Here is a 25,833-nt window from a genome sequence, read left to right as displayed (position 1 = left end):
TGCTCAGAACTGAAGGAGTAAATTCTTCAAGGTAGCCCACGATGTAATTGACCGACGTTGGTTCTGCCACTGAAACCAAGTGAGCGCATCACCCTCCAATCCAATAATCGCTGCCTCCAACATGTGCGCCTTCGTCAAATGGTTGAGGAAATAGCGTTCGACACGAAAAACCCAGCCATCAAGATTATCCCCAGAAAGCAACGGTATTTCCATTCTAGGTGGTCGGTGATCTCGTCCAAACGGTGGCCACAGATCGGGATTGGCCTTCGTCAGATCCAAAGCAGGCCTATTATCAACCGAAAACAGGGTCTGAACTGCAAAAGCAACTCCGTCAACCGCTCGCCGTTGGCGGTCATCATTTGTAGCCGTCATCGTCTTCGCTGGACGCCCCGATGCTTGTAGCAACTGCACAATGAATTCCATCTACTTCTCGAAAACTGGCAAACGCTGAAGATCTGACTTTAGCGAATTCAATTCCTGATGGAGTTTAGATCGGACTCCTGAAATCTCCCTTAGACAGTTCGATTTCAGCAACTCCACCCTTTCGCCCAACACCTCCATTTGAGTACCTTTTTTGGGCCCATCACAGGTCACTGGTTCTGAAAACCAATTGATAGGGTCTCCTTGCCAAATCAATTAGAACAGAAGCAATATAATAGGAAATGAATGAAAACTCAGCACAATTGTATTAGAAAATAGTCAGGAATTCAAGAGCCTGCTCTCTCCCAAACGAGTACAAACTACTCAAATTCTCCTCCCTCAGGCACACTATGTGCATCCTACACCTCAGTCACACCTTACACAAACTCAGAACCCTCCCAAGCACTTTACTAACTCATTCACCCATAGGTTCTTTCCCCCTGTTGACCTGTCATTCTTAGTCCCTTTCTTTGTGTACACGTACATGAGTGGAGGCCCATCAGATTCCCAGGAAGAAATTGGTTGGTTAGTTACATAACTCAGCTAATACCGATCAACCACTCCCCTATGTGTTGATTGCTAGCGCATCCAGAGCCCCAGTGCAGCAGCTCAGCTGGAGAGGCCTAGCCTGATGTATCACCAAAAATAATTTCCAAGGCCCAATTGAGAAATGACACCAATCCTACTATGTTCAACTTGTGTATAAACAACCCTCATGCACACATTAGTTTCTAGACAGCACAATACAATGTTTTATTCCCATAAATCTGCAAGTCATTTTTAATAACTAGACCCATTGGGAATAAAATTTCAACAACATTATCTAGGCACCTTAGCTATAGAGATTGTTATATACAGGATTGTAAAGTAATATCACCAGATTTTTTCGTATATATCCTAGATAAACTCGTCTTTGCATCAACTTCTAACCACAAACTTCATCTAGGAAACCTTGATGTTTCTGTTACACATTACAATTTTGATTTAAGCTCTCGTAAGCTAAAACAGGCAGTTCTACTAATAAGCCTCCTATTCGGTTCACATATGCCAGGCTTAAGGCCACATAGGAAGCTACAGTACTGCCGTCATGTTTACGTATATTTCCTTTTATCTGTTATAACAGGGGCAGTTTAGGGTTTATTTCTATTTTCAGTTAAGCCTCGGGATTGGGGAGAATAATTTGTCGTATTAGTGAAGTGTGTGTGAGCAGTGACGATTCATTCTGGAACTTGTAATTGACCTTGGATCATTGGAGAGATTTCTAGCCTCTCGAATGCTGGACTATTTTCCAGAATATTACACTTGATACCGAGGTTTATTCAGTCATTACTACTGCTGTGTATATCATCTATCTACTTGATATTTGAGCTTTAAATTTATCTGAAAATAATAGCTAAGGCATCAGCATGGAATGCTGAACATAAAAGCAGGTATAAAATTTAGCAATTTCCTTTTTCAATTGAACTTAAACAGCCAGCATTTTATACAAACAATAGCCAAGTAAACCAAATGCCCAAAAATGACCAAACAATAAAGATCAAGGAAATTAAAGCAACCAAGTACCTTTCTTCACTGCAGATATGAATTAGCAAAGACTATGCTCACCAAGCAGAGCTTCATTGCCATGATTCTAAATTACAGAAGAGCACCCAAAATTTTTTTAACTAGTTTCTTTCCTCTTCTTATTTTGCATATGGTTACCCATTTTAATTATTTTTAACCAGGAGTTTCTTTGACTTTATTCTGTCGAGTACATGAGTTATTTCAATCCAGATTTGTATAGGATAATAACATAATGTTGTTACCTTTTTTTTATGACCAATAGAATAAGAGGACATAACATTAAGAATAAACAAGGAGCTATTACAAATAATGCAAGTATTTTCATGATTTGGCAAGTGATTTGTGAATTAGATACTGAAACCTTTGAAGGTCCAGCAGCATGAAGAATGTTACAAGCTTCACGACCATCACTTTCAGATTCTATCCTGTAACAAGTAACACTTATCAATTTCTGTTATGTAATATACTTCCTTCATACTTTGATAACATTATTATAGTATAAATATATACATGTGGGTGTATATAGATATATATGGGCATATGTATGTATATGAGGCATCTTGTTAAGAGGATAACTATTGACAGATAGGAAATCAAACATATTAGCTGTGTATATATATTTAGTTTCTATATTTAGAATGGGATCTGATTTTGTATTTATGTTAGAATATCATGTAATGATTTTGTATTTATGTTAGAATATCATGTAAAGCCTATATATTTGTAACATATTCATCTCAATAAAAATAAAATTCCTACCATTCTTCTGAAATTCTAGATGGTATCAGAGCTATAGGCTCTATTCTATCCTTCTCAAAGCTCTGGTTGTAGCCTCTGTCCTCTGTCCTCCTTCAGTTAAACAACCAGGAGCCACCACAAAAGCCCATCACAAGCCCGGAAGTCCATTACACGGCACTGTTGCAGCCCACAAACTCAGGAGCAGTCCTCCGACAATCTCAAAATCACTCTCGGCAGTCTCGGCAATTTTTTTTTCTGTAAACTTGAAATTTTTTTTTCCAGATCTTCCAGTGATGACCACCACAAGCAAAGAACTCTCCTCTCAGTCCAGCGGCCCAGTCACATCTCTTCAACAATCAGACACCACTTCTCCAGCCCCAACTCAGTCCATGGGTTCCGTGGGATCATTTTACAGCAATGACAGTGGCTCCATCCAAATTACGACACACAAACTCGAGGGTAAAAATTATTTGCAATGGGCCCAATCTGTGACTAGGCTATATCACTGGTGACCTCCCTGCGCCTCCATTGACCGATGCATCTTACAAGGTATGGCAGGCTGAGAATTCAATTGTGCTTGCTTGGCTCATTAATTCTATGGATCCGAAAATCAAACGTAGGTATCTATTTTTTAAGACCGCTAAGGAGGTGTGGGATGCTACTCGGAAAATGTATTCTGATCTGGAGAATACTTCTCAGATATTTGAGATTTGCACAAAACTCAAAGAGATCAAGCAAGGTAATAAGATTGTGACTCAATATTTTTCGGACTTGCACGATTTATGGTAGGAGCTCAATCTGTATCTCGAGACCATACCTCTCTGTACTGGATGTAGCATAATCCAGAGACAACAATTGGAAAAAGAACAGGTTTTTGAGTTCCTTACGGGGTTAAACAGCAATCTTGATGAAGTCCGGGGCCGTATAGTTAGTCGTTCTCCTTTACCTGATACCGAGGAAGCTTTTTCTGAAGTCTGTCGTGAAGAAGCCCAACACCGAGTCTTGCTTACTATTCCTGAATCCCAACCCATTGATGGCTCTGCTCTCATTTCCCGGTCTGGTTCTTCAACCTATGGCAAATCCAATCTTGATCCACGTCCAAACCGCAATGGTGAACGACCTTAGTGTGATCATTGTCAACGCCATGGACACTCTCGCTCCACTTGCTGGGAGATTCATGGAAAACCTGCTAATTGGACTCCTCGGCGTCAATCTGAGAGGAAGGCGTACCAAACACAGAACCAAAGGCATCATTGATATTCTCACTATCATTTAGTAAGGAACAGCTTGCACAGTTGTATGCCCTCTTGAATCAGTCTTCTTCCCCGGGATCCGGGTCTCATAGTGCGTCTTGTTCTGTTGCCCACTCTGGTAATTTTTCCTCTACTCTCACTGACTCTCAAACACCTTGGATAATTGACTCTGGCGCCTCGGATTATATGACCAGTTTGTATTATTTGTTTGAATCCTATACTTCATGTTCTAAACCTTCTAGTGTGAGAATAGCAAATGGCACGCTCTCTCCTTGCAGGAATTGGTACCATTAAATTGTCAGCTGATTTAATTCTTAAATCTGTCCTTCATGTTCCTTCTTTAACGTGCAATTTAATTTTTGTCAGTAAGTTGACTACTGATAATCGTTGCCTTGCTAAATTCCTTTCCAATTCTTGTTATTTTCAGGAATTATCTTCGGGGAGGACGATTGGCAGTGCTAGGATTCATGGTGGACTTTATTTCTTTGAAAATCGTCAACAAATAATACAGCAACCTAGTTCATCTAGTTTGGCTTCTGTTTCCATTTCAAACTCTAGTAAAATTATGATATGGCATTATCGACTTGGTCATCCAAGTTTTTCATATTTAAAACATTTGTTTCCATCATTATTTTCAAATAATAATTATAGTTCTCTGCAATGTGATATTTGTCAATTGGCTAAACACACACGAGCTGTATTTCCTCCAAAACATTACACTCCAACCAGCCCTTTCTCTTTAATTCACAGTGGCCTATGGGGACCTTCAAAAGTCACCACTTCTCATGGTCATCGATGGTTTATCACATTCATTGACGATCACACACGTCTTACTTGGGTGTATCTCCTCAAACACAAGTCTGATACATTTCATATGTTTAAAAATTTCTATAACATGATTCAAACACAATATTCTATTACGCACGGATAATGGCACAGAATATTTCAATTTTATCTTAGGTCCCTACCTATCTGAAAAAGACATTATTCATCAAAGTTCATGTGTCGATACCCCTCAATAGAATGGCATTGCTGAACGTAAGAATCGTCATCTCTTAGAAGTTTCCCGAGCTCTACTTTTTACTATGCGTGTTCCTAAATACCTTTGGGGAGATGCTATCCTTACTGCTGCCTATCTCATCAATTGTCTCCCTAGTCGTCCACTTGGTTTTCGGACACCATATTCTCTCCTTCAGATTTCCTATCCCCATCCATCTTCAAACAGTCTTCCTGTCAAAACCTTTGGGTGAACCGCTTTTGTCCATATCCATCCTAAGGATCGCACCAAACTTGACCCTAGAGCCCTAAAAACTATCTTCATTAGTTACTCTCCTACTCAAAAAGGCTATCGATGCTACTGCCCTCTTACCAAAAAAATCTGTCTCTAGAGATGTCAGTTTTTTTGAAACCACTCCATACTTCTCTCTCACCTCGCTTCAGGGGGAGACCAACACTTATCCAGAGAACGAAGCTCAGTGGTCATAGGGATTAGAACTACCTTTGAGTCAATCTATAATCCCATCACATCCCATAGACTCATCTCTTCCAGAATCCAGTCACCCTCCAGCAGATCCAAATTCAAAAGATCTTGCCTCATCCTCTGAGTTAATAAAAACGAATGCACATCCTCCAAGCCATCGTCGAAGCCAACAACAAGAGTTGCGTGTTTATTCTAGACGACAAAGAAATAACCAAACCATGAATCCTCAACACAGTCAGGAAGCCAACCCAATGGTAGATCCTCTTCCTCTAGATGAGTCAGGTAACAATCACTCAAACACTGATCTAGACATTCCTATAGCCCTAAGAAAAGGAACTAGGTCTTGCACTCAACATCCTATCTCAAAGTTCATCTCTTATTCAAATTTGTCATCTTCATTTAAAGCTTTTACTTCTAGTTTGTTAGAAATTGTCATTCCTAGGGACATCGAAGAAGCACTTGACATTCCTGAATGGAGAGCAGATGTTCTTGAAGAAATGAAAGCCCTTGAGAAAAATGAGACTTGGAAATTAGTGGAAATACCACTCAAGAAAAAGGTGGTAGGATGCAAATGGGTGTTTACTGTCAAGTATAATGCAAGTGGTTCTATCGAAAGGTACAAAGCTCGGTCAGTTGCAAAAGGGTTTACACAAATCTATGGGATTGATTATACTGAAACCTTCGCTCTCGCTCCTGTTGCTAAACTCAATACTATCAGAGTTTTACTCTCGCTAGCAGCCAATCTGGATTGGGAGTTACATCAGTTGGATGTAAAAAATGCCTTCTTAAATGGAGAGTTAGAAGAAGTTTATATGATTCAACCGCCGGGATTTGAAGATACTCCTAATCCCAAGATCGTCTGCAAGCTCAACAAGTCATTCTATGGCTTGAAACAATCTCCTCCTCAGGCATGGTTCAATTGATTTCTGAAAGCAATCAAAGGTCTTGGGTACTCACAGGGCCAAACAGATCACACTTTGTTCATTAAACACTCAAGAAAAGGAGAAATAACTATCCTGATTGTGTATGTTGATGATATAATCTTCACTGGTAATAATACCAAAGAGATGATTATGATCAAAGGATTGTTGGCAAAGGAATTTGAAGTCAAGGATCTTGGGGTATTAAGATACTTCTTGGGTATGGAATTTGCTAGGAGTGAAAGGAGTATTTCTGTATCACAAAGAAAGTACACTCTTGATCTTCTAAAGGAAACTGGAATGCTAGGCAGTAAACCTTGTAAAACTCTAATCGAACTTGGAGATAAAAAACGAATGTTCACAGGAGATCCAGTTGACAAGGGAAGATACCAACAGTTAGTTGGAAAACTCATTTATCTCTCACACACTAGACCCGACATTGCGTTCGTCGTGAGTCTAGTAAGTCAATATATGCATGACCCTCGTCAAGGTCACCTCAATGTCGTGTATCGAGTGTTGAGGTATTTAAAGCAAACACCAGGAAAATGGTTATTCTTCAAGAAAGCTCACAGTTGAAGTATTCACAGATGCAGACTGGGCTGGATCAATTGATGATAGAAAATCTACATCTGGATATTGTACTTTATTATGGAGTAACTTGGTAACATGGCGAAGTAAGAAGCAAACTGTTGTTGCAAGAAGTAGTGCAGAAGCAGAATACAAAGCCATGGCCCATGGAGTGCCCAATACATCATGATAGACCAAAGCACGTAGAGGTGGATCGTCACTTTATCAAGGAGAAAATTGATGGAGGTGTTATCAAAATTAGATAAGTGCACACAGACCAACAACTGGCAGATATTCTTACCAAGGGATTATCTAAAAAAGTATTTGATTTCCTTATACACAAGCTTTGGCAGATATTCTTACCAAGGGATTATCTAAAAAGTATTTGATTTCCTTATACACAAGCTTGGACTCATCAACATCTATAGTCAAGCTTGAGGGGGAGTATTGACAGATAGGAAATCAAACATATTAGCTGTGTATATATATTTAGTTTCTATATTTAGAATGTGATCTGATTTTGTATTTATGTTAGAATATCATGTAAAGCCAATATATTTGTAACATATTCATCTCAATAAAAATAGAATTCCTACCATTCTTCTGAAATTCTAGAATAACGAAATAAGAGATCAGATTAGCGAAAGCATCCACTTCCACTCAATATCTCACATAATTATAATTTTGCTCCCCAAATGATACATTTGCTCTACCAAGGAACTAGACGAGACATAATTTTATGGTTAAGTGATCCCATTGTAGATAATGTTAAAATTGCATATGAACGGATGCCTCAGACTATAAAATCTTTACCATGGTTTTGACTTCTAAAGACAAATTCTGAAAATTTTCAAGAAATAGAAAAATAACTTGATTTTTTTAATGCCATACACACAGATATCTGCGGCCAAACTATCACGAAAATTGTACAGTTTAAACTCCTCTAGTATCCCAAGAACAAATAAATAATAAAACAATGTCTACCTATATGATATGATATCAGACATTACCTGGACCTGGTCAATTTTTCTGCTTCAAACTGGTTAGGAGTCAACATTGAAGCCACTGGAACAACCTAGTAGCAATAAATATTATATAAAACCAACCACCATAGATTTAAATTTCAAGTTTTGCACCAAGAATAAGCCTCAGAAACTAGCCAAAACTAGGTATTATAAGCTTAATTTGCATATAAATATTACATATATAAAGAAAAAACACAGTTGCCGTGTTCATTTGACATGACACCTTCATTCACTACTTATCTAACAACCAAGATGCCAATGATTCAGATTACAAACGCACAAGGATGTAATATAAATATGTGCATGCACACCCATAAACAGCATGCCAATGATTCAGATTACAAACGCACAAGGATGTAATATAAATATGTGCATGCACACCCATAAACAGCCAAGTAGATTACTTACCTTCTCACGATATACTGATACCAGCTCAGGAGGGACATAGAGCTTTCCTTCATCACCCATCACTGGATCACATACTGGACAAGAAAAGGAAAAATTGATGACAGCATACAGAAATGTGTGTAGGAAATATTGGTGTTTATTAGCCTTTATTACTCGGTATCCTCTTAATTAGGAAACAGTAACCACTGTGTACAGATTATATATTTAGATTATTTGATAGGTTGTCTATAATATTTGTAATTACTAAAATATTCTTACCAAATATTTCTTTATTCTGTATAGTACCTATTTAAAGGTATGTTTGCTCTCGTTGAAATATTATCAGTGAATAATTTCTACAGCGTGTTTTAATTATTTTTCTAAGAGCATGAATCATGATGGGTTGTTTACATAAAGGAAAATTGCTATATCCACACTAGCTGAAACTAAAACCAACATAAATAATGTATTCATTACCCAGGGATGTTGTGAATTGTAATGGATGCTCATTCACTGTGTGGTAATAAAAGTCAATGTTTTATAGGTCTTTTATGTGGACTAGTGGAGGGTCATGATCTCAAATTTCAAACTGAAAAACTTGGTGGAAAGGATGTAAGATTTTGGCAAAAAGGTGTTACTAAGGCAGTTCACACAGATACATAGGATATTGTTCCAAAATCTTAGGATGCTTCTAATAAGTAGGTACTAATATGTTCACACAATGTTGCAAATGAACTGATTAGGACACATTGAAAACAAGTACTGTGTACATATCCGAGAAAGGTTTATGACTAGATCAAATGGAGTTATTAACTTGTTTGTTGCATGTCTACTGTAACATAATTAAAAGAAAAACTTAGATAGGGTTGGTATTTGATATAATAATCAGAAATATCACAAAGACTGATTTCTTTTATTGCAGAATTATGGCTGATCTTTGAAGCTGAAACACGAGAAATGTAACATTAGTGTGCAATATGCAAAAATAATGCTGAAATTGGTCACCCAGAATGCAGGATCAAAAAACCAATAAAATAATAGCCCTGCTGCAGTACGGATTCATTTTTCAACAGCCTCAAGTCAAGTCTACAATATATTCAAGTGAATAGAAGTAGAGATTCATTAGAAGTCCTAGTAAGAGGCAAGGAATTTTATAATACTAAATCTACTTACCATACGTGAGTTTTGGGTTTACAGCACGGAGCTTATGGACAACTTCCAATACAGTGTTTAAAAAAGAAACCGAACCAATATAACCTGCAAGGTATAATTTATCAAGAATTAAAGAACATCAAATTAATAGAGAAGTCATTAATTTTCCAATAAAAAATAAAAATGAATCAAACAATTGAGGTAGAGTCAAAAGTTATCTACTTAAATCAATAATATACAAATACTATCTCAAAACATGTCATTTACCAACTGCTTATCCTTGGAATTAATAGATGGAAAGGCTGTAAAGAGCAATCCATATTTTCAAATTACCACTTTTAAAAAAATTTAAGATTGCATAATATAATTCTGAACCCCTGAAAAATGAAGTCAAACTGATTCAAAGTAATTGTGAATATATTATTTATTCAAACCAACACTATTGTGGGAAGAATAATTAATAACGTGGTAACACAAGTACTTGGCTATAACCAGTTATCTGAATCCTTCGAAACAATATTGCATATCTATATAAGGCAAAGATTCTTATTCCTGATCGATGGGAAAAGGGAATGTAAGGCATAATGTAAAACAGGAGCACGAGTTGTATATGTATACAGCTGAGCCTGAAATAGGTAACAAATGATAAAAGTAAAAGCATCAGACTATGAGACATCTAAAAACAATTGCCTTTACATCAATTGGGTTGGTTGCGCAAACATAACCAAGATTCTACGCAGCAAAAGTTTATTGGTACAAATGTGTATATGAACCAGAAAATAGGAAGAAGGAAAATCGAAAGCTTTATTGACAGTAGGAAATTACAACCAAAATTACAACCAAAGTTTTTCGAGAAAACTTGGAAACTCCACACAGAAATCTTTTTTCTAAAAGTCACAAAACAATTCTCATACCTTCCCTCTAAGGCTAAGCTGATTATTTAAAGGCTAGGACTAACAACTCCAACTAACTAGCCCACCAATGGGAAACAAGCAAAATGACAGCACTTAAAATAGAAAAACATGAGCCGATGATTTCAATAAAATAATACACATCAGCTGCATTTAAAATAGAGCCCCTCAGCCTTTCTCTACTGCCTTGGCGGTCTAGAATAGGTGAACCTAACCTGGGGTCAAACATCTATGTCTCTTATGCCAGACATATAGTTCATCCAAACTCATAAATCTAACCATGCCCAAATATTAAAAATGTCACGAGGATAAATTTAATGATACCTGTTAATAAATGAGTGTAGTATAACAAATTATTCTCTTCAAGGCCTTCTATTAGTTCCCATAGTTGTTTTCCATTTAGGACTTGACCCTTAAAAGTTGGGTATCCTGCAAGATTTTCAAGGTAATCAAATCATGATCTTAGATTCATCAAACTAGGACACCATGCCTAGTTATTGAAAAATCGCTTCATACATAAGGCCTCAGAGTTCTAAGGTCGTTTGAATGAATTAATAGAATCAGCTTGCCTGTGTGGTTTGAGAACTGCACAGAATTAATTGGATCAACATCGTAGCCTAATAATTGGAGAGGGAAGACAGCAGATTTGTTGCCAACATATCCCTACAATGAATTTAAGATATCAACATTTTAACAATAAAGATATAATCATGAGAATTAACACATTCACTGCAAGTACATTATTGCACATGTATCATAGCATTAACCAGTTTATGATCAAGGACAACAACTTAAAAACAAAATCAAATAACCGTTGGAGTCTAAGCCAGTGATGATGAAATTGGATTGTACACATATGCATATTAGCTTTGGGCATGATTCACAAATTTAAAAGAAACTACAGACAAATTCTTATATAGCATCACATAGATATGGCAAGGAGAATATTTAAAATATATGCAACATATACAAGTTATACAACAATGGAACATCAATACACAGAAATATTTATAAATTGGATAACTGAAGATGAATGAGTTTCCTTACACATGCATATTCTGTAAAATTAAGTTAACAGTAAATTTTCTTAATTATCCTTCAATACGGTAAGCGGTGTGATACCTCACTTTTATATATTCATCATCGTACCTCACACCAACAATCAAACTTTCCAACTTTATCTACAAAAGTATATGTTTAAAATGGTGAGAAACAATCACCTCTGTATTTTATTTTTCTGATACACAATATACAACCTAGGGCTAGAAATATATATAGGTAATACAACTACATTAATCTCAGAATAGGAAACCATTCCTATATCCCAGGGAACCCAAAAAGATAAAACATTTGAAAGTATATTCAGCAAGAAAAAATATTAAAAAAAGATAAAAGAAAGAGATTAATCGTATATCTCTTCTGTCTATTTATTAAGGTTTATAATACATATATTTATACAAAAAAAATCTAATAACAATATTCCTAAAAAACTAAGGAATAAAACTCTAACAACCTAACAAATATTGACCACACTAACACTCCCCCTTAAGCTGGATAGTACACATTGAACAATCCAAGCTTGTCAATCATATTTTCAAACATAGGCTTGAACAAGGCTTTTGTTAGAATATCAGCAGTTTGATGAGAAGATGGTACATAAGAAATATTAAATGTGCCCTCATCAATTTTCTCTTTAATAAAATGTCAATCTACTTCAACATGTTTAGTACAATCATGATGAACAGGATTGTGAGTTATGGAAATTGCAGCTTTATTATCACAGTAAACCTGAAAGGAAAATCTAACTTCAATTTTCAACTCTTGTAAAAGTAATTTCAACCACATTGCTTCACAAATACCAAGAGATGTAGCTCTAAGCTCAGCTTCTGCACTACTTCGGGCGACCACCGGTTGTTTCTTACTCCTCCAAGTCACAAGATTACCAAAAACATAAGAACAATACCCTGAAGTTGAACATCTATCAAAAGGAGAGCATGCCCAATCAGCATCAACATACACTTCCACTTTGTTTTTCCGCTTTTTAAACAATAAACCTCGCCCAGGTGTGCCTTTCAAATACTTGAGGATTCTGTACACAGCTTCAAGATGACTTTTAGACGGTGCATGCATTAATTGACTCACACAACTTACCGCAAAAGCTATATCTGGTCTTGTATGAGATAAGTAAATAAGTTACCAACTAATCTCTGATATAGCCCTTTATCGACTGGTTGATCGTCAAAATGGTCTTAACTAAGCTTTACATTAGCATCCATAGGTGTCTCTACAGGTTTACATCCCAACATTCCTGTAGTTTTCCACAGATCCAAAACATATTTCCGTTGAGATATAGAAATTCCATCCTTATTCCGAGCGATCTCCATTTTTAGAAAATATCGAAGATTCCCTAAATTTTTCATATCAAAATCTTCAGCAAGCTTTCCTTTTATTCTGCTAATTTCAGCTCCATCATCGCCAGTAACAATTATATCATCAACATACAATATTAAAATTGCTATCTTTCCATTACTCAATCGGTAGAAAAGTGTATGATCTGCTTGAGTTTGTCTATAACCATTTTTTTTAACAGCCTTGGTAAATCGCTCAAACTAAGCACGAGGAGATTGCTTTAGTCCATATAATGATCTCTTCAGTCTACATACCTTTCCATTTTCTTTTCTGAGTCAAATCCAGGTGGCAATTCCATAAACACTTCTAGATCACCATTCAAGAATGCATTTTTTACATCTAATTGTTGAAGAGTCCAGTCCAAATTGGCAACAAGGGATAACAACACACGAATGGTATTAACTTTTGCCACAGGTGCAAAAGTTTCTTGATAATCTATCCCGTAAGTTTGTGAATAACCCTTAGGCACTAACCTGGCTTTGTATTGTTCAATCGAACCATCTTCTTTATACTTAACAGTAAAAATCCATCTACACCCAACTGGAACCACTCCACGTGGCTGATCAACAACCTCCCAAGTATTGTTCTTGTCTAGAGCTCTCACTTCTTCAAGCACAGCGTGTTTCCAATTGCTATCTTTGTAGGCTTCTTCAAAATTGGAAGGAATTTCCGTGGCTGATAAATTAGTAACCAGTGCTTGCATCTGTTTAGAAAGATGAGAATAACCAACAAAGTTAGAAATAGAATGCTGAGTACAACTACGGGATCCTTTCCTTAGAGCAATTGGAAGATCAACTCCTTTTTCAATTTCATTTATATGTAAATCATTACCTGTACCCAGATCAAATTCTTGAAGTGTAGGTTGCTCGGTAGTGCTATCTTTTTGCATAACAGGTCTTCGCCTAGAATAAGTAATAATAAGAGGTTTTTCTGGTAAAATATCAAGAATTGAGTGCGAATTTTGAGGCACAGGAACTGGAGATAATTGAGGTATTGAAGAACTAGGAGCAGAATCTTGCATTGGGGCTGGAGAGCTTTGAGGCAGCCAAAAATATTCCCAATTTGAATTTAACTGGGAGTTGGTAGATTGATCAGGAAAATTCGGATCACTTAAATTCTCCCCCTGAGATTGAATTTCCTTAAAAAAATATTGATTCTCTAAAAAAGTGACATCTTTAGAAATGAAATATTTATTTTTTTCAACAAAAAAACAGCGATATCCCTTTTGAAGAGATGAATAGCCGAGAAAAACACATTTATGAGAACGTGGTTCAAGTTTGCCATGATTTTGAGTATGAACATGAACGAAAACTAAGTAGCCAAAAACTCTGAGATCAATCTCTGATAAAAAATCTATTATTAGGAAAAGATTTTTGTAAACATTGTAAAGGAGCTTGAAACTTAAGAACTTTGGAAGGCATGCGATTAATTAAAAAATAGGCTGGCAAAAGAGCATCACCCCAAAAACATTTTGGGACATTAGCCCCAAATAAAAGAGCTTGAGTGACTTCCAAAAGATGACAATTTTTTCGTTCAGCCACCCCGTTTCGTTGAGGGGTGTTAACACACGAACTCTGATGAATAATCCATTTTTTAAGAAGAAATGGCCTAAGGACAGAATTAAAATACTACCATTATCAGTTCGTAGACCTTGAATTTTTGTTTCATATTGTGTTTCAATCATGGCATAGAAATTTTCAAAGATAGCAAAAACTTCATTTTTTTCACGAAACAAATATACCCAACACACACGAGTATGATCATCAATAAATGAAACAAACCATTTTTTATTAGAAATAGATGAGATCCGAGAAGGACCCCATAAATCACTATGAATAAGTGAAAAAGGTTTAGATGGTTTATAAGAACGCATAGGAAAAGAAACCTGAGTATGTTTAGCAAGTAAACATGTTTCACAGACAAAAGAGTATGTGAAAACAAACTAGGAAATAAACGACGTAGATAAGAAAAACTAGAATGACCTAATCTATAATGAAGAAGCATCACTTTATGTTGACGAGAAGAGGAAGATTCGGTCACAAGAAGGCAGCTGCTCCCACTCCCATTCGAAGACCTTTTATGCAAAAAATAATAGAGTCCCATTACTTCCTTAGCACTCCCAATCATCTGATCCGAGACCTGGTCCTGAAAAACACATAAGCTTGGTGAAAAATTGACTGTACAACCGAGATCTGCAGTTATCTTGCTAATGGACAGCAAGTTGCATGATAACTCAGGTACGTAAAGGACATTTTCAAGTGAAAAACTGGGATTAAGGTGAACTGAACCCATACCAGTCACAAGGGTGAAAGAACCATTAGCAATTTTGACCATACGATTACCATTGTATGGAGAATGATTAGAAAACAAGGATCTATTACCCGTCATATGATCAGAAGCACCTGAGTCAATAATCCAAGAGGCTGAAGCAGAAGAAGAGGTGGCTGCAATAGCAGAAAGTGTTGTACCATGTGTTGTTGACACAACTGAATTCCCAGAAAAAAATTTACTCAACTGATCCAACTGAGTTTTTGTGAAAGAACTGTCACCCTCGGTAGAATGTGAAGTTTGTAACGCTTTATTCTCAGTGCCACGAAGATGATGAGGAACCCAATCAGCTGGTTTGCCATGAAGCTTCCAACAAGTAGCTTTTGTGTGGTATGGTCGTTAGCAGTGATCACAAAACTGAGATGGCTTCTTAGAGTTGCGATTATCAACATTACGAGCAGCCAATGTTGAAGCCTCTTGAGAAGAAGGATTTTTTTGTTGGACAACGGAAGGAAGCATGACATGCTTGCGAGATTCTTCTCTACGGACTTCGACAAAAATTTCGTCTAAGGAAGGGATTGTTTTGTTGCTGAGAATCCGGCTGCGTACATGATCTAAGCTGCTGTCCAGTTCGACAAGAAAATCATTGATCCTTTCCTTTGTAAGGATTTTGCGATAAATCTCAACATCTTTATGGTCATGCCATTTTTGTGGAGAAAGCAAATCTAATTCCTGCCAGAGTTTTGTTAGATTATTAAAATATAAAGTAACATTGGTTTTAGCTTGTCGAAGAGTGCGAGCCCGAGTACGAAGATGAAACATCTGAGAAGCATCTTCAAGGTCAGAATAGGCCATAGTTACAGCATCCCAAATTTCTTTTGCCGTTGAATAAAGAAGATAAATTTCAGCAATAGAATTCTCCATGGAATTAATTAACCACGACATCACCATTGAGTTATTGATGTCCCAATCGGAATACGAAGGGTCTGAATCTTTTGGAGGTGGTTTGGAGCCATCGATGAGGCCGATCTTCCCTTTGCCACGAATTACCATCTGGACCGATCGGGACCAACTTAAAATTTTCGTCCATTTAATTTAAATGCCAAAATTTGAAGGGAAAATAGGTTTTCAGAGAGAGAGAGTTAAGAGTAATTTTGGAGATCGATGGGACTGAGTTCAAAGACTCAGTGTGAACCTAATCTTCACTTACCCCTGTCGAAGTCATATTTTCTCAATTGCTGAATATATTTTCAGCTCTGATACCATGAAAGTATATTCAGCAAGAAAAAAGACAAAAGAAAGAGATTAATCGTATATCTCTATTGTATTCATTAGGACTTATAATACATATATTTATACAAAAAATAATCTGATAACAATATTCCTAAAACTAAGGAATAAAACTCTAATAACCTAACAAATATTGACCTCGCTAACAACATCAATACTTTATTTTTTCTAACTGTCAACACTCCCCCTCAAGCTGGACTATAGATTTTGATGAGTCCAGGCTTGTTTACAAGAAAATCAAATTGTTCGGATAGTCCCTTTGTGAGAATATCAACTAGTTATTGATCAGTATGCACATATCTAATGCTGATAATTCCTCCAATTTTTCTTTAATGAAGTGACGGTCAACTTCCACGTGTTTAGTTCTGTCATATGATGTATAGGGTTAGTGCAATGTTGATGGTAGATTGGTTGTCACAGTAGAGCTGAATAGGGGCTTCACATTCAATCTTCAATTCTTCTAGTAGACGTTTGATCCATATAGCTTCACACACTCCATGTGTCATGGTTCTACACTCTGCTTCTGTACTGCTTCTTGCGCACTATTTGCTTTTTGCTTTGCCATGTGACCATATTTCCCCTTAAAATTGTGCAATATCCAGATGTAGACTTTCTATCATCAACTGAACCAGCCGAGTCTGCATTTGTGAACACTTCAACCTTTCTCTTAGTTGTCTTTCCGAAAAAGAGACCCTTTCCTGGTGTTTGCTTGAGATATCTCAGAATTCTATACACTGCATTGAGATGTCCCTGACACAGATCATGCGTGTATTAACTGACTAGACTTACTGCAAAAGCAATGTCGGGTCTAGTATGTGAGAGGTAGATGAGTTTTCCTACCAACTGTTGGTACCTCCCCTTGTCAACTGGACTGGCTCCAAACATTTTTCTTTTGTCTCCGAGCTCAATTGGAGTTTTGTTGGGCATGCTTCCGAGCATGCCAGTCTCCTTTAGAAGATCTAGAGTGTATTTTCTCTGGGACACGAAAATACCTTTTTTGCTTCTAGCAAATTCCATACCCAGAAAATATTTGAGAGCACCGAGATTTTTGACTTTGAACTCCTTTGCCAACATTTCTTTGATTGAATTCATCTCCCCAGTGTGATTACCAGTGATAATAATGTCAACAACATATACGATCAGTACTGCAATTTTTCCACTTCCTAAGTGTTTAACAAAGAGAGTGTGATCAGTCTGACCTTGTATGTATTCAAGCCCTTTGACAACTTCCAGAAAACGATTGAACCATGCACGGGGAGATTGTTTCAAGCCATAGAGGGATTTGTTCAGTTTGCAGACTATGGTTGTCTTGGGAGATTCTTCAAATCCCGGAGGCTAACTCATATACACTTCTTCTTCAAGTTCCCCATTCAAGAATGCATTCTTTACATCAAGTTGATGCAATTCTCAATCCATGTTAACAGCTAGCGAGAGTAGAACTCTGATAGTGTTGAGTTTGGCAACTATAGCGAATGTTTCCATGTAGTCAATTCTATAGGTTTGAGTAAACCCCTTGGTAACTAACCGAACTTTGTACCTCTCAATAGATCCATTTGCATTGTATTTGACGGTGAACACCCATTTGCACCCTATTACCTTCGTGTTTGGTGGTAACTCCACTAATTTCCACGTTCTATTCTGTTTAAGTGTTCTTATCTCTTCAAGCACTGCTGCTTTCCACATGGGAGAATCAAATGCTTCTTCGATATTCCTAGGAATCATAACATTTGATAGACTCAAGGTGAAAACTTTAAATAGATATGACAATTTTGAATAAGAAATGAAGTTTGAAATGGAGAGTTGGGTGCATGATCTATTTCCTTTCCTCAAAACAATAGGAATATCTAGATCTGACTGTTTGTTTGATGAGAGAATACTTGGATCTTTTGAGGGAAGTAGTTCCATCACCAGATTGGGCGTTTGACTGTGCTGAGGATTCATAACTTGTTTATTTCTTTCTCTCCTATAATACACCCGAATCTCTTTCTGTACGTTTTGGTCTTGAGGATGCCCTTCTAGTTCAGTGATTTTAGGAGAGGTTGGTGGATTTTCTGGAAAGATTGTTGGATTTTTTCAGGAGGGAAAGTCTGGATATCTGGTTCAGAAGAAGGTGGAGTGGAAGAGGAAAATGGAAAATGAGTGGTTAAGGGTAATTCTAACCCCCCATGACCACTGAGCTTCTTGTTGGTGATGGTTGGACTCCCCCTGAAGCGATATGGGAGTGAAGAAAGGAGTATCCTCGAAAAAGGTGATGTCACATAAGATGAATGTTTTTTTGGTGAGGGGACAATAACATCGATAACCTTTTTAGGTAGGAGAATAACCCAAAAACATTGTCTTAACGACTCTAGGATCAAATTTACTCCGTTGGTGGGAGTGAACACGCACAAATGCAGTGCAACCAAATACTTTAATTGGTAGAGTATTTGTAGAGGTGTGAGGATATAGAGATCGAAGAACAGAATATGGTGTTTTGATCATTAGATGAAAGTTCTGAAAAACTTGGCATGTTTCAGATATACTTTTAAGAAGATAGACCCAAGTGAGACGTGTATGATCATCAATAAAAGAGATAATCCATCGCTTACCATAAGAAATATTGACCTTGGAAGGTCCCCATATGTCACTATGAATGAGAGATAATGGGTTGGAAGGTGTGTATATTTTGTGAAGGAACGAAACACGTGTGTGCTTGGCAAAGTGACAAATATCACAATGGAAATCAGTAATATTGTTATTGACATAAAAAGATGGGAATAAATGTTTTAAATATAAAAAACTTGGATGCCCAAGTCAACAGTGCCATAACATAATCGTTTTTGAAACAAAAGATGAACTTGAACAAGAATTAGAAACAGACTTGAACCCAAACGTAGCAGAGAAGAGAGCTCTTTAACTGGATGTTGTCTTTCAAAGAAATAAAATCTGTTACAAATCCTAGCACTCCCAATCATCTTCCCCGATGATAGATCCTGAAATTGACAAGAATTGGACACGAATTTAGCGAAGCAATAATTATCACTGGTTAATTTGTGAGTAGAGATTAAATTGCATTGCAAAGAAGGAACATAAAATACTAATTTAAGAAAAAGATCAACAGATAATTTAATAGTGCCTATTCCAACAATAGGAGAATGGGTGTCGTTTCCAATTGTGACACTAGATTTAGTGGAACAGAGAAAATAAGTATCAAACAAATATGGTTAACCTGTCATGTGATCAGTGGCGCTTGAATCGATGATCCATAGTGTGCTGGAGGTAGAAGAAAAATTACCAGAGTAAGCAACAGAGGCACTATGAGTGTCAGGAACGAAACTTGGGTTTATGGATGATTGACTCAAAAGAGTGTATAGGTGGGCAAGTTGTTCCTTAATGAATGAAGGGGTAGCAGTACTATTCTGATTAGTGGAACTCTCAGTCTGAGTTTGGTAGGCCTCTCTCATTTTGGCAGTGAGGGGTCCAGTTGGGTGGTTTACCATGGATTACCCAACAAGTGGATCGAGTATGACCATGACGTTGGCAGTGATCACACCAAGGCCGATCACCCTTACGATTAGGTCGAGGGTCAAGAGTGGATTTGCCATGTGGTGTGGGGACGGATTTTGAAACGAGAGTCGAACTTTCAATGGATTGCAGATCAAGAGTAGTGAGCATGACACAACGATGCGCTTCTTCACGTCTAACCTCAAAGAATGCTTGTCAGGAAATGGGACACGCCCACCAGACGACCTCTAACTTCATCAAGATTACTATTTAGCCCCGTAAGAAATACAAAAACTCCTTCTATCTCTAATTGCTGCCGCTGGAATGTAGTGCAATTAGCATACAGTGGTGCGGTATCCAGATACAAATCGAGCTCCTGCCACAAGTCTTGTAAGTCGGAAAAATATTGGGTATCAGTTCGATTACCTTGCTTGATTTCTTTAAGCTTGGTATGAATTTCGAAAATCTGAGAAGCGTTACCAAGATCATAATACATTTTTCGGGCAGCGTCCCACACCTCCTTAGCAATCTTAAAGAATAGAGATTTGCAGCTGATTTATGAGTCCATTGAATTAATTAACCACACAAGTACAATAGAATTTTCAGCTAGCAATACCTTGTATGTAGGATCATTGGAAGGAGGTGCAAGGAGATCACCAGTAATGTATCCTAGTTTATCATGACCACAAATGACAAGTTTGACAGATTGAGCCCATTGCAAATAATTTTATCCATCAAGTTTATGGGCTGTTAAGTGAACCACTGTCCAGGCTGTAAAGAGAGCCCATAGACCCATTGGGCTGGGTGTGGGCTGAGTTAGGGTTAGGCCCAATAGTTTGAGAGGTAACTTCATCACTGGTAGACTTCTCGTGAGATATGCGGCTGGGGAAGGAGAGCTGTCCGAGAACCGCCGGAGATTGTGACTGGAGAAGTAGTCGGCATTCGTGCGACTGGAGATGGCCTGACGGAGAGGACTAGCCGAGAGCTTCTAAGAACTGCCTGGGGATGTGCGGCTAGAGATGACGCAGGAGTGGAGTGACAGGGCTCCTGCGGTTGGGCTGGTCGTGGGCTTCTGCGGTTGGGCTGGCAAAAAAAAATGACAGATGTTGGAACGGACAGAGAGGATCGGAGAGGGAGCCTTAGTGCTCTGATACCATGTTTAAAATGGTGAGAAATAATCATCTCCGTATTTTATTTTTCTGATACACAATATACAATCTAGGGCTAGAAATATATATAGGCAACTACATTAATCTCAGAATAGGAAATGATTCCTATATCCCAGGGAACCCAAAAGATAAAATATTAATACTCTATTTTTTCTAACTGTCAACAGTATAATTGAATTACGACTTCAGAGTCACATACTAACAAGAAAGAAGGAATTGAAATCTAAAACAAATGCTTCTCAATCAACTGGTTGTGAAACACCATTACCACTATGTGTAAACAACATCTCTACACATTATTCGTATAAAATAAATTGTTCTGTATTCCTTCCTCATAATAATTTTGTACCAAACAAGGAAGGTGATTTTTGTCTAATACTTTTTCATCTCTACAAACTTCAACAAGAGAAGACTCATCTCCTTCCCCTTCCACTCAAATTTCCTTCCAAAGGTTATATATACCTCTCCTTTCATGGTCTGACTGCACTATACACTGACTTTATTAAAAATAATCTTGTTCATCACTCATCATGTGACTGCTCCTGCATCCATTATGTACTACTCTTCCAACATTAATGATTGAGGATTAAAATTCAAAAACAGCATTATAAAGTTTCCAACATGTGATAAATACCATGTCGTTACACATCCTACTTGCCATGTTTTCCCTCTCAGATGCAATATTTTGAAATGTTTACTAGTTACACCACTTATAATTCCATCATTTCCTTTTGAATAGGACAGTTACAAACACGTAAAGAAGAATATATGGCATAACCTGACAAAATGGTCTAGTCAAGATTAGGCCACATCAGAGAGGTTTGAGCATCATGTTCTAGGTCTAAATATCTGATATATCCCCATGCACAAATTCATGATTACACTAAATTTAATAGGATAACGACATGGTAAGCAACAAAACACATTAGTGTCATACCCCTTCCAATTTTTAAGCGGACAAAAGATAGAATGGACAACAAGGCTGTTAAGATTTTAATACAACAACAAATTTCCGTCTAAAATTTGAAATTAGTTACACAAACACGAATATGTGGTCCAATGAAGTTGTATCCATCTTCATTAGACCAGTAAATATCTGTATCCATCTTCATTAGACTAGTAAATCTTGTCAGATATGTAAAGTACTCTGACAATTATGATATTGAATCTTAAAGGGTGTGAATTGTAGAATATAACAGTTAATGCATGGCCAGCAGATTTCTTGCCAACTCAAGACTTTTTTCTTTCTTTAAAATCTGAATATCTGAATATATAATAAAAGAGTATTGCTAAACTCACCAGTGTACCCAACATCATAAAAAATGTGGCATATTGGTGCAAATTATAATTTAATATCGGGTCTCACACATTTTAATTAATTTTAATTTAATAAGTATTATAAGTATTGCTAACACATCTTGGGCATAAGTACCATCTTGAGCAACTTAAAGGTGACAAACAGCACCACTCATCCTAAAAGCATTTCTTGGTAACTTTATTATAGATCATTACTGGTGTTCTATCTGCTTATCAGAAAGATCCACACAAACGTCGGGCAAGCATTGAAATAAAATTGACTACACTGGAAATTCTTTGTCAAATAAGCAAATCATTTTATATACACAAATTCAAATAGTATCATCTAAAATGGGATGTAAACATGTACGAATCGAGATCAAAATTGATACGAATTCAAACAGCATTCATGCAGTAAACCTCTGATAAACCCAACAACAAAAAAACACAGAAAAAAATTGCTTCTGCTCTCATTCCAACTCCAACCGAAAACAGTTTACTCAATCAATTAATTCAAACGCGCAAAATTAACTTGAAATCCTCATTTTTGTAAAGAAATTCACCATATCCATCATCCCCTTTTCCCTTAAATTCGTTTTTCTCATCATCCAAAGAGAAGTTAACCACAAAGAATCTATCAATACCTGAACTGTATGAGACTGAATACTGAGAACTCGACCAGTCTCCGAAGGGAGAGCTAATGAAAGAATCGGAGGTGCCATTCCCGAAATTCTTGCACTTCTCGACGTCAATTTCCAATTAAAAAAAGGCAACAATTAAAAAGTGAAAATTAATTTAATAATAATAATATAAAATCAAAGGGAGAATGAAAATTTCTTGAGAAAAACATCTACCGGAAAATGTGGGTTGCCGGGAAAATCCGGAAATGAAGATTGCGTAAGGGCTGACGAAGAACACTGCAGAAAGGTTGAGAGTGAAACCACATAGAACATAGACGACTGGAAAAGAGATTTATGAATTTGTTTACAGTTGTTTGGATTTGACTGGAGAATTACCAAACTGACTGTCGAATCTGAATATTTTTAGAGTCAGAAGTGTGTTTTGGTGAGTTGGAGGCATAGTAGAACATTGTAGTTATTTACCCCATTAAAATTTTAAGAAAATTCTAAATAATTAATCAGATAAAAAATAAAGCTAAAACATGTTATTTTCTGAGTGTATAAAAAAATTAGTCACCTTAGTTTTTGATAGTATAAATTATTCAGCATTTTTTTTGAAAAATTTACAGATAGTCTAAATAATTACAATGTACACAGCTATAAAATAAAAAAAATTAGCCAAAAATGTTTTTCGAGCTAAAAACAACAAGAGGGTGTAACGGTGTGCCCCTTTTCGGGGGTGCACCGAAGAATTCCCCTATGTTTTAAAAGAAGTTTTTTTTTAAATCAAAGATCTTTTTAAAGTGTTTGGTAAGTGCAATATAAAAATTCTTACAAAATAACATGTCAATTTTGTCCATGAAAATAATAATAATATTTTTTGTAATCATAAAAAATAAAAACAAAAATAATAATATACACAAAATTAACCATGTGCTTAAAAAATGAATCTTTAATTTATTATTATATTATTTTAAATAATATAATGTTAGATTAAATAATGTGACAAAATGTTATTTGTAATATATTATTGAGAGTTAGAGCATCTCCAATGAAGTGTTATAAAAGTGTTGTATAGCTAATTTTTAGCCCATCTTCATAAAATTGAATTACAATGGTAGTCTAAAATATGTGTCAAATTTGACACATGCTAAAAGTTGTGCCAAATTTAGCACAAAATATATTATTGGTCAAATTTGACCCACAATAAATATCACATTTTTTAATTACTTCTTTATCACTCATTAATGTAGATTATTAATATTTTAATTTTTAATTTATCTTTTAATAAAAAAAAAATTAATTGTTTTGTATATTTTCAATAAACATTAATAACAATATTGACTTTTTTTAGCTAGTTTGCACCTTGTGCATTGGAGTACAAATGCAAAAAGTGAGCAAAATATATAATTGACAAATATTTTGGCCAAATTTGATACAAATTATACCCCTTCCAATGGGGATGGTCTTACAAAATTGGACACAAGTGTGCCAAAATATGACATATTTTGGAGTTACAAAGTCAATTACAAATTTGTAACTCTCAAATATTACCCAATAATGTGTAGATTGTATGTTACACATTTGAGTTTGAATTTCATAAAGTCATAAGTGATATGGTTGTTAGAGACATTATTTTAACTCTCATAATGTGTTTGAAGGTTACAAAATCATGTGGGAAGATGATGTAACCATTTGGAAATGCAAACGTTGAGTTTTGCTAAAATTGGAGTTGTGGTTGCAGCCACTGATTATCCCTGGCCACGGCCTAATGGATAGAGGCTAGCGGCTGCGGCTAGGGGCATTGATAGCCAACTCCAACTTCTATTTTCATCTTAAACAGGTTTAACACCTCATGTAACTCTCAAAAGTCATTTTTAATTCCATAAACATCCAATTAAATATTGGTAACAGCCATGAGAGTTTGTGGAATTTGAAATTTAAAGAGTGTCTCAAAACACTAAAAATAGGAGCATATTGCTCACTTGTAAGACAACACTATTTCTATCCACCAGAGCACTTGACTATAAATACACCAAAAAGACTTGATTATTCCAAATAGTTATTTCCAATATTAAGAGAATCTCTTAGTGCTTGAGATAGGAGGAAATAGGCTTTTGGGCAAAGGTTGTAAACCTTGTTCAAATTGGTGATCCCCAATACTCTTCACTTTGGTTGTGTGAGTAAGAGAATTTTGCTTATTGTTCTTGTTATTTCTTATGTCTACTATTACTTTTATCTTCTCTTCTTCTATTTTCTCTTTACATATTTATTTGTATATTTTGTTTTAGAGTTGTAGTTCTTATAATTCTCTTCTTCCTCTTATTTCTACATTTACTTGTATTTTGGTTATTGAGTTGTAATCTTATTTAATCAATAATGTTGTCTTTGTATTATTTTGCTTAGAGTTGTAAGAGTCTTGTTATTTTCCATTGAGGTAGTATATATATATATCTAACATTTATTTGATGGGTGTCGTATATCGTATCAAATTTAGATGTTTATTTTATCACTCGCTTATTATACCAGCTACTTTAGTATAACGGTAAATAAGGGTCGAATCCACGAGGATTATGATCAACTTATTATTCAAAATAAGAACTAAACTAAAATTAGAAAGGAATTTTAGTTTTAAAAACTAAAAACATAAAATGAAATAATAATTGAAGATTAAATAACTAATGATAAAATTGTATTAAAGAAATAGTCAATAATTACTCTCTACCTTCGATAATCAATATATCCACAATCACAAATAATATTCCATATTCCCAATTAAACTTAACCCCACAGATAACACTTAAGCAGTCAATTATCCCAGTTTTCCTATTATAATTAATTAAGGTTAAGTGCTCTTAATTAATCCTTTTTACCCAACAATA

The 25,833-nt window shown here is 36.1% G+C and overlaps 1 protein-coding gene across 1 annotated transcript in view; it reads right to left on the bottom strand.

The window, feature by feature from the left end:
• The window catches only part of LOC133818612 (pyridoxal kinase), a 31,638-nt gene extending 8,240 nt beyond the window's left edge, over positions 1-23,398 (bottom strand). Inside the window, exons 1-8 of the mRNA XM_062251601.1 lie at positions 23,186-23,398; positions 22,976-23,069; positions 10,986-11,079; positions 10,741-10,845; positions 9,527-9,610; positions 8,375-8,448; positions 7,952-8,016; positions 2,345-2,408 (exon numbers count right to left, since the gene is read on the bottom strand). Coding sequence (XP_062107585.1) covers positions 2,345-2,408; positions 7,952-8,016; positions 8,375-8,448; positions 9,527-9,610; positions 10,741-10,845; positions 10,986-11,079; positions 22,976-23,069; positions 23,186-23,277 — 672 coding nt within the window. The 5' untranslated portion in view covers positions 23,278-23,398. The remainder of the gene's footprint in view (positions 1-2,344; positions 2,409-7,951; positions 8,017-8,374; positions 8,449-9,526; positions 9,611-10,740; positions 10,846-10,985; positions 11,080-22,975; positions 23,070-23,185) is intronic.
• Positions 23,399-25,833: the final 2,435 nt, after the last annotated feature.

This window comes from Humulus lupulus, chromosome 2 (assembly GCF_963169125.1).
Source record: "Humulus lupulus chromosome 2, drHumLupu1.1, whole genome shotgun sequence".
Classification (NCBI taxonomy): domain Eukaryota; kingdom Viridiplantae; phylum Streptophyta; class Magnoliopsida; order Rosales; family Cannabaceae; genus Humulus; species Humulus lupulus.
Note: the sequence above shows the minus strand (reverse complement) of the source record. Positions and strands in the feature narration are given on the sequence as shown.